Raw genomic sequence first — 14,119 nt, 5'->3', positions numbered from 1 at the left:
ATGCTTCCTAAGGCCCACTTGACTTCACATTCCAAGATGTCTGGCTCTAGGTGAGTGATCACACCATCGTGGTTATCTGGGTCGTGAAGATCTTTTTTGTATAGTTCTTCTGTGTATTCTTGCCACCTCTTCGTAATATCGTCTGCTTCTGTTAGGTCCATACCATTTCTGTCCTTTATCAAGCCCATCTTTGCATGAAATGTTCCCTTGGTATCTCTAATTTTCTTGAAGAGATCTCTAGTCTTTCCCATTCTGTTGTTTTCCTCTATTTCTTTACACTGATCACTGAGGAAGGCTTTCTCATCTCTCTCTGCTAAGGATGGTGGGGGTGTCTAACCCAGGCCCCAGGGCTGGCCTTTGACCCCGAATGGCTCACCCTCTCCACTCTGCACCCTCAGGGTTGTCTGCTGCACCTTTTGTGACATAAACCCCTCCTGGGTCTCCACCCTTGCAAGAAAATGTCTGTGACGTCCATGATGTATATTTCACTACATGACTTGTGGGAGTCGATTCTTCATGGGAGCCCTCAGAGGAGCTTGCCAAAGAGAGCAAGCGGATGCAAGCCCCGGAAGAGGAGGGTGGGCAGCACCTGGGTGCACAGGGACTCAGCCAAGGCGGGAAGGGGGATGGGGATTCATTTCACCAAGCATAATGTGAGTAGTGAACGAGGTGCTGTAGGAGGGCAGGGAAAGTGGACGGCTTCGTGGAAGAGGTGACAATACAGCTGACACCACACGCCAAATGGGGGGCAGCACACGGAGCACTGGAGCGGAAGTGGCACGGCAGGGCTCAGGCTGAGGTGACACTGGGCCTGATGTCCTTTTCTCCCTGAGCCTCGAGGAGCCAGCTCCTGGGAATACGCTGGGGCCGGAGAGTGAGGCTCAGGACAAACGCGCTAGCTATAGAGTGACTACAGAGCCAGCTCCAGTGACACCTGGGAAGGAGACGGTGGATGATGCCATCTCTGGGTATTTCCAGGCCTGAGTCATAATTTAAAGTGTTCCCTTCAAACTTTGAAACTGGAGATCCAAGTGTTTTTAGCTGGGCCTTTTCTCTCTCTAACTGCAGGGGTAACCATACAACTGGTCCACCATGGGTTCACTGACCAGCTAGCCAGCCTCTCTCCTGGAAAGAAAGGGCTTGGAGGAGAGGGATGATCCAAAATAATCTGATGAAAACCAGAGGCATAGGCATCCGTGCCTGTCAGATCCGAATCCAAGGTGTCCCTTAATCTGCATTTTATCTTTGGGAGGATGTCACCGGATTTTCAATTTCCTTTACCCACATGACTTCATTATTCAGATTGCGAGAGTGCATGTGTGTGTACTCAGTCATTCAGTCGTGTCTGACTCCTGGAGACTCCATGGTAGCCTGCGAGGCTCCTCTGTCCACGGAATTTTTTCAGTCAAGAATACTGGAGTGTGTTGCCATCTCCTACTACAAGCGATCTTTCCCACCACCCAGGGATCAAACCTGCATCTCTTGCGTCTTTTGCACTGGCAGGCAGATTCTTCACTGAGCCACCTGGGTTGCCCCCGTTATTCAGATTAGCAGCCAACAAATGCAACCAGCAAACACCAGATGACTCAGACTGCATCTGTATACATTTCACTGTCCACAGCAGTCAGCACACTCTGCTTTATTAGGGTTTCTCAGTCATAATTCCCACCTGGAATTTAACTGGTTTCCAACTTTCTTCATACATTCATGTGAAACTTCATCACAGTCACTTTTAAATCTACGTTTACTTTAGCCATGTACCACTTCTTCATGGCAGTGTACTACTTCCCCATTGCCTAGAGAAATGTCTTAAAAACACTAAAGGAAATTGCTGCAGCCACTATGGAAAACAATATGGAGGTTCTGCAAAAAACTAAAAATAGAATTACAGTACAATCCGGCAATTCCACTTCTGGGTATTTATCCAAAGAAAATAAAAACATTAATTCAACGGATACATGCACCCCTATGATCACTGCAGTGTTATTTACAATAGCCAAGATATGGAAACAACCTCAATGTCCATGCATAGATGACTGGATAAAGAAGATGCGGTATTAATATAATACTACTCAGCCATTTAAAGAACAAGGTCTTGCCATTTGCAGCAACAAGGACTGACCTGGAGAGTGGTATGCTAAGTGAAGTCAGTAAAACAGAGAAAGACAAGTACATGATTTCAATATGGAATCTAAAAACTGAAAAACAAATGAACAAACAAAATACAACAGATTCATAGGTAGAACCAACTGGTGGTTGCCAGAAGAAAGTGGGGTGAAGGACAGATAAAAGAGGGGACAAAGTTTAAAAGGTAAAAACTTCCAGCTGTAAGATAAATAGCTCATGAGCGTATAACATACATAGGCAACATAATATTGTAACAGCTTTGCATGGTAAAAGATAGCAATTGGTGTTACCATGGTGACCATTTCATAATGTATAAAAATACTGAATCATTAAATTAAACATTTGAAACTAATACAATATTGTATGGTACTTACTATTAAATTAGAGGTAATAAAAGAACAAATATATTTCTGGAAGCAATATTACTTTTACTTTCCTTTAATGTTCAAAATTCTATTATTTCTTTGTAATAGATTTGAGACTTTTTTCTGTATGGAAAATACACGCCAGTCACAGAATAAGCTGAGCTACTCCAAAGGTGCACACATGAGATAACCACAGAAAATATCCACTGAGCTGTTTCCAACATGATGAGTTCTCAGTCAACTATCATCCAGTGAGTTCAGCTCAGTCGCTCAGTCGTGTCCAACTCTTCACGAGCCCATGAATCGCAGCACGCCAGGCCTCCCTGTCCATCACCAACTCCCAAAGTTCACTCAGACTCATGTCCATCAAGTCGGTGATGCCATCCAACCATCTCATCCTCTGTCGTCCCCTTCTCCTCCTGCCCCCAATCCTTCCCAGCATCAGGGTCTTTTCCAATGAGTCAACTCTTCGCATGAGGTGGCCAAAGTACTGGAGTTTCAGCTTCAGCATCAGTCCTTCCAGTGAACACCCAGGACTGATAACCCTTAGGATGGACTGGTTGGATCTCCTTGCAGTCCAAGGGACTCTCAAGAGTCTTCTCCAACACCACAGTTCAAAAGCATCAATTCTTCAGCGCTCAGCCTTCTTCACAGTCCAACTCTCACATCCATATATGACCACAGGAAAAACCATAGCCTTGACTAGACAGACCTTTGTTGGCAAAGTACTGTCTCTCTGCATTTGAATATGCTATCTAGGTTGGTCATAACTTTCCTTCCAAGGAGTAAGCATCTTTTAATTTCATGGCTACAGTCACCATCTGCAGTGATTTTGGAGCTCAAAAAAATAAAATTAGACACTGCTTCCACTGTTTCCCCGTCTATTTCTCATGAAGTGATGGGACCAGATGCCATGATCTTCGTTTTCTGAATGTTGAGCTTTAAACCAACTTTTTCACTCTCCTCTTTCACTTTCATCAAGAGGCTTTTTAGTTCCTCTTCATTTTCTGCCATTAGGGTGGTGTCATCTGCATATCTGAGGTTATTGATATTTCTCCCGGCAATCCTGATTCCAGCTTGTGCTTCTTCCAGCCCAGCGTTTCTCATGATGTACTCTGCATAGAGGTTAAATGAGCAGGGTGACAATATACAGCCTTGACATACTCTTTTTCCTATTTGGGACCAGTCTGTTGTTCCATGTCCAGTTCTAACTGTTGCTTCCTGACCTGCATATAGGTTTCTCAAGAGGCTGGTCAGGTGGTCTGGTATTCCTATCTCTTTCAGAATTTTCCACAGTTGATTGTGATCCACACAGTCAAAGGCTTTGGCATAGTCAATAAAGCAGAAATAGATGTTTTACTGGAATTCTCTTGCTTTTTTGATGATCCAGCAGATGTTGGCAAATTGATCTCTGGTTCCTCTGCCTTTTATAAAACCAGCTTGAACATCTGGAAGTTCACAGTTCACGTATTGCTGAAGCCTGGCTTGGAGAATTTTAAGCATTACTTTACTAGCATGTGAGATGAGTAAATGGCATGGAGAAGGGAATGGCAAACCACTTCAGTATTCTTGCCTTGAGAACCCCATAAACAGGATGAAAAGGCAAAATGATAGGATACTGAAAGAGGACCTCCCCAGGTTGGTAGGTGCCCAATATGCTACAGGAGATCAGTGGAGAAATAACTCCAGAAAGAATGAAGGGATGGAGCCAAAGCAAAAACAATACCCAGCTGTGGATGTGACTGGTGATAGAAGCAAGGTCCAATGCTGTAAAGAGCAATATTGCATAGGAACCTGGAATGTCAGGTCCATGAATCAAGGCAAATTGGAAGTAGTCAAACAGGAGATGGCAAGAGTGAACGTCTACATTTTAGGAATCAGCAAACTAAAATGGACTGGAATGGGTGAATTTAACTCAGATGACCATTATATCTGCTACTGTGTGCAGGAATCCCCTAGAAGAAATGGAGTAGCCATCATGGTCAACAAAAGAGTCCGAAATGCAGTACTTGGGTGCAATCTCAAAAACGACAGAATGATCTCTGTTCGTTTCTAAGGCAAACCATTCAACATCACAGTAATCCATGTCTATGCCCCAACCAGTAATGCCAAAGAAGCTGAAGTTGAATAGTTCTATGAAGAACTACAAGACCTTCTAGAACTAACACCCCAAAAAGATGTCCTTTTCATTACAGGGGACTGGAATGTAAAAGTAGGAAGTCAAGAAACACCTGGAGCAATGGGCAAATTTGGCCTTGGAATATGGAATGAAGCAGGGCAAAGGCTAATAGAGTTTTGCCAAGAGAATGCAATGGTTATAGAAAACACCCTCTTCTAACAACACAAGAGAAGACTCTACACATGGACATCACCAGATGGTCAAACCAAAATCAGATTGATTATATTCTTTGCAGCCAAAGATGGAGAAGCTCTATACACTCAGCAAAAACAAGACTGGGAGCTGACTGTGGCTCAGATCATGAACTCCTTATTGCCAAATTCAGACTGAAATTGAAGAAAGTAGGGAAAACCACTAGACCATTCAAGTATGACCTAAATCAAATCCCTTATGATTATACACTGGAAGTGAGAAATAAATTTAAGGGACTAGATCTGAGAGATAGAGTGCCTGATGAACTATGGAGGGAGGTTTGTGACATTGTACAGGAGATAGGGATCAAGACCATCCCCATGGAAAAGAAATGCAAAAAAGCAAAATGGCTGTCTGAGGAGGCCTTACAAATAGCTGTGAAAAGAAGAGAAATGAAAAGGAAAGGAGAAAAAGAAAGATATAAGCATCTGAATGCACAGTTCCAAAGAATAGCAAGGAGAGATAAGAAAGGCTTCCTCAGTGATCAATGCAAAGAAATAGAGGAAAACAACAGAATGGGAAAGACTAGAGATCTCTTCAGGAAAATTAGAGATACCAAGGGAACATTTCATGCAAAGATGGGCTTGATAAAGGACAGAAATGGTATGGACCTAACAGAAGCAGAAGATATTAAGAAGAAGTGGCAAGAATACACAGAATATACAAAAAAGATCTTCACGACCCAGATAACCACGATGGTGTGATCACTCACCTAGAGCCAGACATCCTGGAATGTGAAGTCAAGTGGGCCTTAGAAAGCAGCACTACGAACAAAGCTAGTGGAGGTAATGGAATTCCAGTTGAGCTATTTCAAATCCTGAAAGATGATGCTGTGAAAGTGTTGCACTCAATATGCCAGCAAATTTGGAAAACTCAGCAGTGGCCACAGGACTGGAAAAGGTCAGTTTTCATTCTAATCCCAAAGAAGGGCAATGCCAAAGAATTCTCAAACTACCACATGATTGCACTCATCTCACACGCTAGTAAACTAATGCTTAAAATTCTCCAAGCCAGGCTTCAGCAATACGTGAACCGTGAATTTCCAGATGTTCAAGCTGGTTTTAGAAAAGGCAGCGGAAACAGAGATCAATTTGCCAACATCTGCTGGATCATCAAAAAAGCAAGAGAGTTCCAGAAAAACATCTATTTCTGCTTTATTGACTATGCCAAAGCCTTTGACTGTGTGGATCACAATCAACTGTGGAAAATTCTGAAAGAGATGGGAATACCAGACCATCTGATCTGCCTCTTGAGAAACCTATATGCAGATCAAGAAGCAACAGTTAGAACTGAACATGGAACAACAGACTGGTTCCAAGTAGGAAAAGGAGTATGTTAAGGCTGTATATTGTCACCCTGCTTATTTAACTTCTATGCAGAGTACATCATGAGAAACGCTGGGCTGGAATCAGGATTGCCAGGAGAAATATCAATAACCTCAGATACACAGATGACACCACCCTAATGGCAGAAAGTGAAGAGAACTAAAAAGCCTCTTGATGAAAGTGAAAGAGGAGAATGAAAAAGTTGGCAGCTCAACATTCAGAAAACGAAGATCATGGCATCTGGTTCCATCACTTCATGGGAAATAGACGGGGAAACAGTGGAAACTGTGTCAGACTTTAATTTTTTTTTTTTTTTTTTTGAGCTCCAAAATCACTGCAGATGGTGACTGTAGCCATGAAATTAAAAGATGCTTACTCCTTGGAAGAAAAGTTATGACCAACCTAGACAGCATATTCAAATGCAGAGACATTACTTTGCCAACAAAGGTCCGTCTAGTCAAGGCTATGGTTTTTCCTGTGGTCATGTATGGATGTGAGAGTTGGACTGTGAAGAAAGCTGAGCGCTGAAGAATTGATGTGGTGTTGGAGAAGACTCTTGAGAGTCCCTTGGACTGCAAGGAGATCCAACCAGTCCATTCTAAAGGAGATCAGCCCTGGGTGTTCTTTGGAAGGAATGATGCTAAAGCTGAAACTCCAATACTTTGGCCACCTCATTCGAAGAGTTGACTCATTCGAAAAGACTCTGATGCTGGGAGGGATTAGGGGCAGGAGGAGAAGGGGATGACAGAGGACAAGATGGCTGGATGGTATCACCAGCTCGATGGACATGAGTTTGGGTGAACTCAGGGACTTGGTGGACAGGGAGGCCTGGCGTGCTGCAATTGATGGGGTTGCAAAGAGTCGGACACGACTGAGCAATTGAATTGAACTGAACTCTATGGCACGTGCCCTCCAGAGGCCAGCGTCTGCCGGGAGCCAACGTGAGGAACTCCGCCCATGTCAAAGGTCATGAGGAAGGAGGCTCGACATACGCAAAGGCAGGATCGAGCCTCAGGAGTCCCCCTGGAAATTCTCGAGCATCCATCCCCAAAGCCAGAGTCTGCCTACTTTACTGCTTTGTGCTCTCACCTACACCTCTGACTTTACGGGGGGCTGTCCCCCACCACCTCTCTCTGAAAAAGAGTTAACTTACAGCTCCAGTTAATAAAGTTCCTGGGCATGACAAGAGTGTTTCAACCTACAAACTCCTTTGGAAGTCCTCTAGCCTGCCTGAACAGGTTCTTCCAGCCACATGTGATTGTTCAGAGCCTCCCAACCGTGAGAGGCATGAGATGTTCTAAACTGTCTAAATACAGATTCCTTTGAGCAGTTAAAAGATTGATTAGAAATTGTATTGGTGAAGGGTTTTTCACTTGTTGGGCCAATGTTTGCTGCTAAGTTTCCATATCCCTACCTACTGTGTCCCTGGGAATGTATTGATTAATATAATTGGTGTATAGGAATGTAAGTAGTAGCTTTAATGTTTGTAACCTTGGACCCTTGAGTTAATTCTTTTCTTTTTATAGCCCAACACACGTTTGCCCTATAGGAATGCACTTTATCAAATGCTTTCGGAGGGTGGTGCCTGACTTTAGAATAACCACCTTTAGAGGAAAATGAAGAAAGGGTCATAAAATGTTAACAGGCCTCCTGGCCAGAAGATGATGTAAATCACCTAAACTTTTGCATATGATAAGTTTGAAAGCCTGGCTTCGATAAGGATCAAGGACTGCTGACCTTCCCCCGTTATCCTCCACGCACAACTTAAGGTATAAAAACTACTTTGGAAAATAAAATGCAGGCCTTATTCACCGAAGCTTGGTCTCCCCATGTCGTTCTTTCTCTCACCTTCTGGCTGAATTCCCATCTGGAGCGTGGAGGCTCGTCAAGCCTACTAATTATGCCTGGGCTTCTAAGATCTGACTGGGGAGGCCTTAGTGTCTCCTCTCCTTCGGGAGAACGGGAGGACGCCTGCGGCCTACATAGGTGACGCAAATCCCTTGTCTTGGAATTTAATTAGCTTTCAAGGTAAACCAAGTTATTCAGCCTCTTTTCTTCACTGAATTTCTTCGCTGAGCTATCCTTATTTAACCACTCTTTATATCTTTAATTAACATTTAAATAAGCTATTGTTTCCTGATCGCCGACACCGTCCCAGCTTCGAATTCCCTGGATCCACCGGGGCTGGACCCTGGTAAGCGTCCACGGGGAGCACGGGACACCCGGTGAGATGACAGGGCCACCCACTCTCTGCTTCTCCTCTGCAGCCCAGGCTCTGCAGTGTGTGTCGCAGAACTCCATAAGGCGACCTGCTGGGGAAGAGGGGGGCCTGATCTCAGGCGCTTGTCACGTGAAACCACATCTTCATGCAAGCATCTCCTCAGCTCATACCTCAAAGCTGGAGGCCACCGCTTCGCGGAGGTCACTTAGGTCCTTAACAAGCCAATGGATGGATACAAGTCTGATGTGTATGACACAGTCAAACTAGCTGAACTTAGATATAAAGTCCTATACCCCAATTCATATATAAAACTGCAGATAATAAACAAGAACTCTGAAAATAATTTCCATTTCTAGTATTTTCTTAAAACAATATGTTTCTGAGAATACAATTATATAACAATTTTCATTTTAAAATCTTACACAAGCAGGAAAAAATGTACAAAAAATAAAAATTACCTACATACCATCACCAAGATATATCAAAATTTTGGTTTACTTCGTGCCCACCTTTTTTCTCTATGTATATTATCTGTGAATGAGTAAAGATGTATATCCTGACCTGAACCCATTCATTTTTGTAGCTGTGATTATGCTCAGTCACATCTCTTTGGGACCCCACGGGCCCCACCAGGCTCCTCTGTCCATGGGATTTTCCAAGCAAGAATACTGGAGTGGGTTGTCATTTATTTCTCCATTAATAAACATTCTCTTCAACACAATTTTTATTTTATGATGTTGAAAAACCATAATTTATATAACCAATGTCTTATCATTAAACACTGGGGTTGTTCCTAAATAAAGCCATGCTGAAGGGGCTTACAAATAAATATTTGACCAAATATTTCATTATTTCTTTAAACTACATTCTTGAAATATGCCCACTGGGTCAAAAGTTATGGGGTATGAACACTTTATGATTGTGAATACAAACACTGCTAGAATCCCTCAGTGAAATTTGCACCAATTTCGACACAGTGCTCTGCTCTTCATTTCACCCTCACCAAATGCTGAAAACTGTAATTTTAAAAGTGCTTTGCCGAGGAGCTGGGGTATAAAAGAGGTTTTCAAGTTTAACTTACATACTCATTTGTATTCATACTCATACTCTGATTGATCATTTGCTTTTTTCTATTAATTATACATTCATGCCCTTTGCCCATTTTCTGACTAGTGCATTAACAGTTTTCTTATCAACAAGAGTTCTCTATATATTAAGGCTGCTGACTGTTGCTCTCAATGTGGTACACATATACTGAGGTTGATAATCCAAATATACCCTGAAATTATTAGTTTGGGTGTGAGGTGACTTCTCTTTGGCTTGGTAAGTTCTTTCCAGAAAAAGAAAACAAACACACAACTTATAGCGTAGAACAAGCCCCATCAGACACTGGGCAGACTAACGAACGAAGTGCTCAGTGGATAAACCACGAGGCAGAAACAGTCCAGGTATTCCAACTCACTCAACATGCCTCTCAGTATACAGTTCTTGAAACTGTTTTTTGTCTGAAGAGGTTTCTAAAAGATATGTGATGTTAAGAAGGGATTCGTTTAAAAGAATACTGACGTGTAATTCAACAGTTAGGTAGTCACAATACAATGTAATTAACCCCTTCTTCCATCTGTAAATGGTTATTTCTGTGGTAGGATTCTGGTAGCTTTTTATATTTTTAATCAATTCCTACACTATAAAATGTCACTTAGAAATGTTTTATTTAATTTTTGCATGACAATTTTAAGATTATAGTAATTTTGTTTTGAAAAATAAAATTCCATCTTATAGGAAAGAGAAAACTCTTCAAGTCATTCATTGGCATCTTTACAGATTAGACCTGGTCAGCCAGTGAAAATCCTAAAAAAAGAAAAGAAACAAATATTCAGTCAAAAGAAATAACTACATCAAACTATATCCTATCTTGCTTGTTCTAAAATCCAAAAGTCCCATTATAACGACACTAGCCACAGTGGGGGTAAATGAGTTTTGTCTTTGATCTACAGCTTTTCCTAAAAAGGAGCTAAAAATCTATTAGTGAATCTTCTGTCTCTTCCTACAAAACAACCTAATATCACTTTCTGAATCTTGCCCCATTAATAGTAATCAGGGCAGACAAAAAAACTATAGAGTATGAAAGAAGCAGAAATACTACAAAACAGAAATATGTAGAAAACAAACTTATGGTTTGTCATTGTTCAGTCGCTCAGTTGTGTCCAACTTTGTGACCCCATGGACTGCAGTATACACCAGGCCCCCCTGTCCATCACCATCTCCCGGAGCTTGCTCATACTCACATCCATCGAGTCAGTGATGCCATCCAACCATCTCATCCTCTGTCGTCCCCTTCTCCTCCTGCCTTCAATCTTTCCCAGCATCAGGGTCTTTTCCAGTGAATCAGCTCTTCACATCAGGTGGCCAAAGTATTGGAGCTTGAGCTTCAGCATCAGTCCTTCCAATGAACACTCAGGAATGATTTCCTTTAGGATGGACTGGTTGGATCTCCTTGCAGTCCAAGGGACTCCCAAGCATCTTCTCTAACACCACAGTTTGAAAGCATTAATTCTTTGGCACTCAGCTTTCTTTAAGGTCCAACTTTCACATCTGCACATGACTACTGGAAAAATCATAGCTTTGACTAGATGGACCTTTGTCAACAAAGTAATGTCTCTGCTTTTTAATATGCTTTGTCATAGCTTTTGTTCCAAGGAGCAAGCGTCTTTTAATTTAATAGCTGCAGTCACCGTCCACAGTGATTTTGGAGCCCAAGAAAATGGTCTGTCACTGTTTCCATTGTTTCCCATCTATTTGCCATGAAGTTATGGGACTGGATGCCATGATCTTAGTTTTTTGAATGCCGAGTTTTAAGCCAGCTTTTTCACTCTCCTCTTTCATCAAGAGGCTCTTTAGTTCCTGTTCCTTTTCTGTCATGAAGGTGGTGTAATCTGCATATCTGAGGTTATTGATATTTCTCCCAGCAATCTTGATTTCAGCTTGTGCTTCATCCAGCCCAGCATTTCTCATGATGTACTCCATATATAAGTTAAATAAACAGGGTGACAAGCCTTGACGCACTCCCTCCCCAATTTCGAACCAGTTTGTTATTCCATGTCTGGTTCTAACTGTTGCTTCTTGACCTGCATACATGTTTCTCAGGAGGTAGGTCAGGTGGTCTGGTATTCCCATCTCTTTAAGAATTTTCCACAGTTTGTTGTGATCCATAGTCAAAGGCTTTAGCATAGTCAATGAAGCAGGGGTAGATGTTTTTTTTGGAATTCCCTTGCTTTTTCTATCACCCAATGGATGTTGGCAATTTGATTATCTGCCTTTTCCAAATCTAGCTGGTACACGTGGAAGTTTTCGATTCACATACTGTTGAAGCATAGCTGGAAGGATTTGAGCATTAACTTGCTAGCTTATGAAATGAGTGCAACTGTGCGATAGTTTGAACATTCTTTGGCATTGCCCTTCTTTGGGTTTAGAATGAAAACTGACCTTTTCCAGTCCTGTGGCCACTGCTGAGTTTTCCAAATTTGCTAGCATACTGAGTGCAGTACTTTAACAGCATCTTCTTTTAAGATCTGAAATAGCTCAGGTAGAATTCCATCACCTCCACTAGCTCTGTTCGTAGTGATGCTTCCTACGGCCCACTTGACTTCACACTCTAGGATGTCTGGCTCTAGGTGAATGATGACACTACCATGGTTATCCAGGTCATTAAGGCCTTTTTTGTATAGTTCTTGTGTGTATTCTTGCCAACTTATGGTTACCAAGGGGAAAAAGGCATGGTGGGGGAGGGAAGAAACTGGGAGACAGGGATTGACATATAAACACTACTATATATAAAACAGGTAACTAATGAGAACCTACTGTATCGCACAGGGAACTCTAGTCATATTATGTAGTGACCTACATGGGAAGAGAATCTAAAAAAGAATGGATATATGCATAACTGTTAATTTTGCTGAACAGCAGAAACCAACACACTATAAACCAACTATACTCCAATAAAAATTAATTTTTTAAAAAAGGAGGAGATGAAGGAGGAAAGAGGACCAAGCTCCCACATCTAAGCAGAACTTTGGTAGAAAGAGCAGTGCACGGAAGCCTTTCCCAGGACAGAAACTATCCTACCCATAGAGCCTGGACACTGGCAACTGCAGAGATTAGGTCCTCCCTGTACAGCAAGCAGCCCGCTACACCATGAATCAGTGATAAGTGGTGACCAGCAGTCTGTTCTCTGTATCTGAGTCTGTTTCTTTGCTCACAGTCACATTCATTCGTTTTACTTCAGATTCCACATCAAGAAGTGACAATACCCAGTGTCGCTCCTCTTTCCCTTTCTCTGTCTGCCTTATGTCACGAAGAATAATATCCTCTAGGTCCATCCACATTGCTGCAGATCATGGGATCTCCTTTTTTATGGTTGAATAGTGTTCTATTGTACATGTATATCACATCTTTTAAAAATTTATTTATTCATTTATTTATGGCTGTGCTGGGTCTTCACTGCTGCACAGGCCTTTCTCTAGATGCAGCAAACGAGGGCTCCTCTCTAGTTGCAGAGTGCGGGCTTCTCGTCACGGTGGCTCCTCCTGCTGTGGAGCACAGGCTCTGAGGTGCACGGGCTCTGAGGCGCACAGGCTCTGCAGTGCACGGGCGTCAGCAGTCACAGCCTGCAGGCTCAGCAGTTGCAGCTCCCAGGCTCTGGAGCACAGAGTCAGTGGTTGCAGCTCATGGGCTTCGTTGCTCCGTGGCATGTCCCATCTTCCCAGATCAGGGACTGAACCTGTGTCTCCTGCATTGGCAGGCAGGTTCTTTACCACTGAATCACCGGGGAAGTCCATACAAGAATCTGCTTCATCCGTTTATTGGTTGATGGACGCTTAGGTTACTTCCATATCTTAGCTATTGTAAATAATGTTGCTCTGGACACTGGGGTGCATGTTATCTTTTCAGACTTAAACATATAGAAACAAACTAGTGGTCACCAGTGGGGAGAAGGACAGGCAGAGGGACGAGATGGGGTATGAGATTCAGAGACACAAATTACTCTGTATAAAGTAACTAAGCTACAAGGATATATTGCACAGCATAGGAATAGACTTCCCTGTAGCTTAAACAGTAAAGAATCTGCCTGTGATGCAGGAAACCAGGGTTCGATTCCTGGGTTGGGAAGTTCCTCTGGAGAAGGGAATGGCAATCCACTCCAGTATTCTTGCCTGGAGAATTCCATGTACAGAGAAGCCTGGTGGGCTACAGTCTGTGGGGTCGCAAAGAGTCGGACACGACTAAGCGACTAACGCACATAGGGAATATAGCCAATATTTTATAATAACTTTAAATGGAGTGTAGTCTATAAAAATCACTATGTTGTATACCTAAAACTAACATGGTACTGCAAATCAACTGTACTTTGTTTTAAAAAAATGACAAATGGCAATGGACACATAATTAATCAATGAAAAGTAAACAGCTTAGAAACTGTAATATAAGTGGAATTCTACCAGAATGAAGACACATATGTTGAAGTAGTAGATGCAAAAAAATACAAGGATAATCCTCGTGGAATTATAAAAGAGGAAGTAGGAGGCTATATTTCTCCAGCAATATCCTCCAGGTTCATAGAGAACCCACAACAGACCACTAGAAGCAGATCACTTAGAAAGGTGAACGTGATGAGAGGACAGTCAGTCAGGGCCCTCCTGTGACTACAACA

General features: G+C 42.4%; 1 protein-coding gene across 13 annotated transcripts in view; it reads right to left on the bottom strand.

The window, feature by feature from the left end:
* Positions 1 to 8,268: 8,268 nt before the first annotated feature.
* The window catches only part of HACL1 (2-hydroxyacyl-CoA lyase 1), a 40,651-nt gene continuing 34,800 nt past the window's right edge, over positions 8,269 to 14,119 (bottom strand). For 7 of the 13 annotated variants that reach the window (XR_015163001.1, XR_015162876.1, XR_015163041.1 and 4 more), the window contains one exon: positions 10,103 to 10,260. Coding sequence is in view for 10 of the 13 variants with exons in the window: in XM_086397454.1 (XP_086253580.1) it covers positions 10,228 to 10,260 (33 nt within the window). In the remaining 3 variants the exon portion in view is untranslated. Of the gene's footprint in view, positions 8,501 to 10,102; positions 10,261 to 14,119 lie in introns of those variants that run through there. The other 6 variants (XM_086397286.1, XM_086397627.1, XM_086397939.1 and 3 more) reach the window with 1 other exon arrangement.

Source organism: Bos grunniens, chromosome 1 (assembly GCF_055505025.1).
Source record: "Bos grunniens cultivar Pamir isolate PY7600 chromosome 1, Bosgru_T2T1.0, whole genome shotgun sequence".
Classification (NCBI taxonomy): Eukaryota; Metazoa; Chordata; class Mammalia; order Artiodactyla; family Bovidae; genus Bos; species Bos grunniens.
This window is presented reverse-complemented; position numbering and strand designations above follow the sequence as displayed.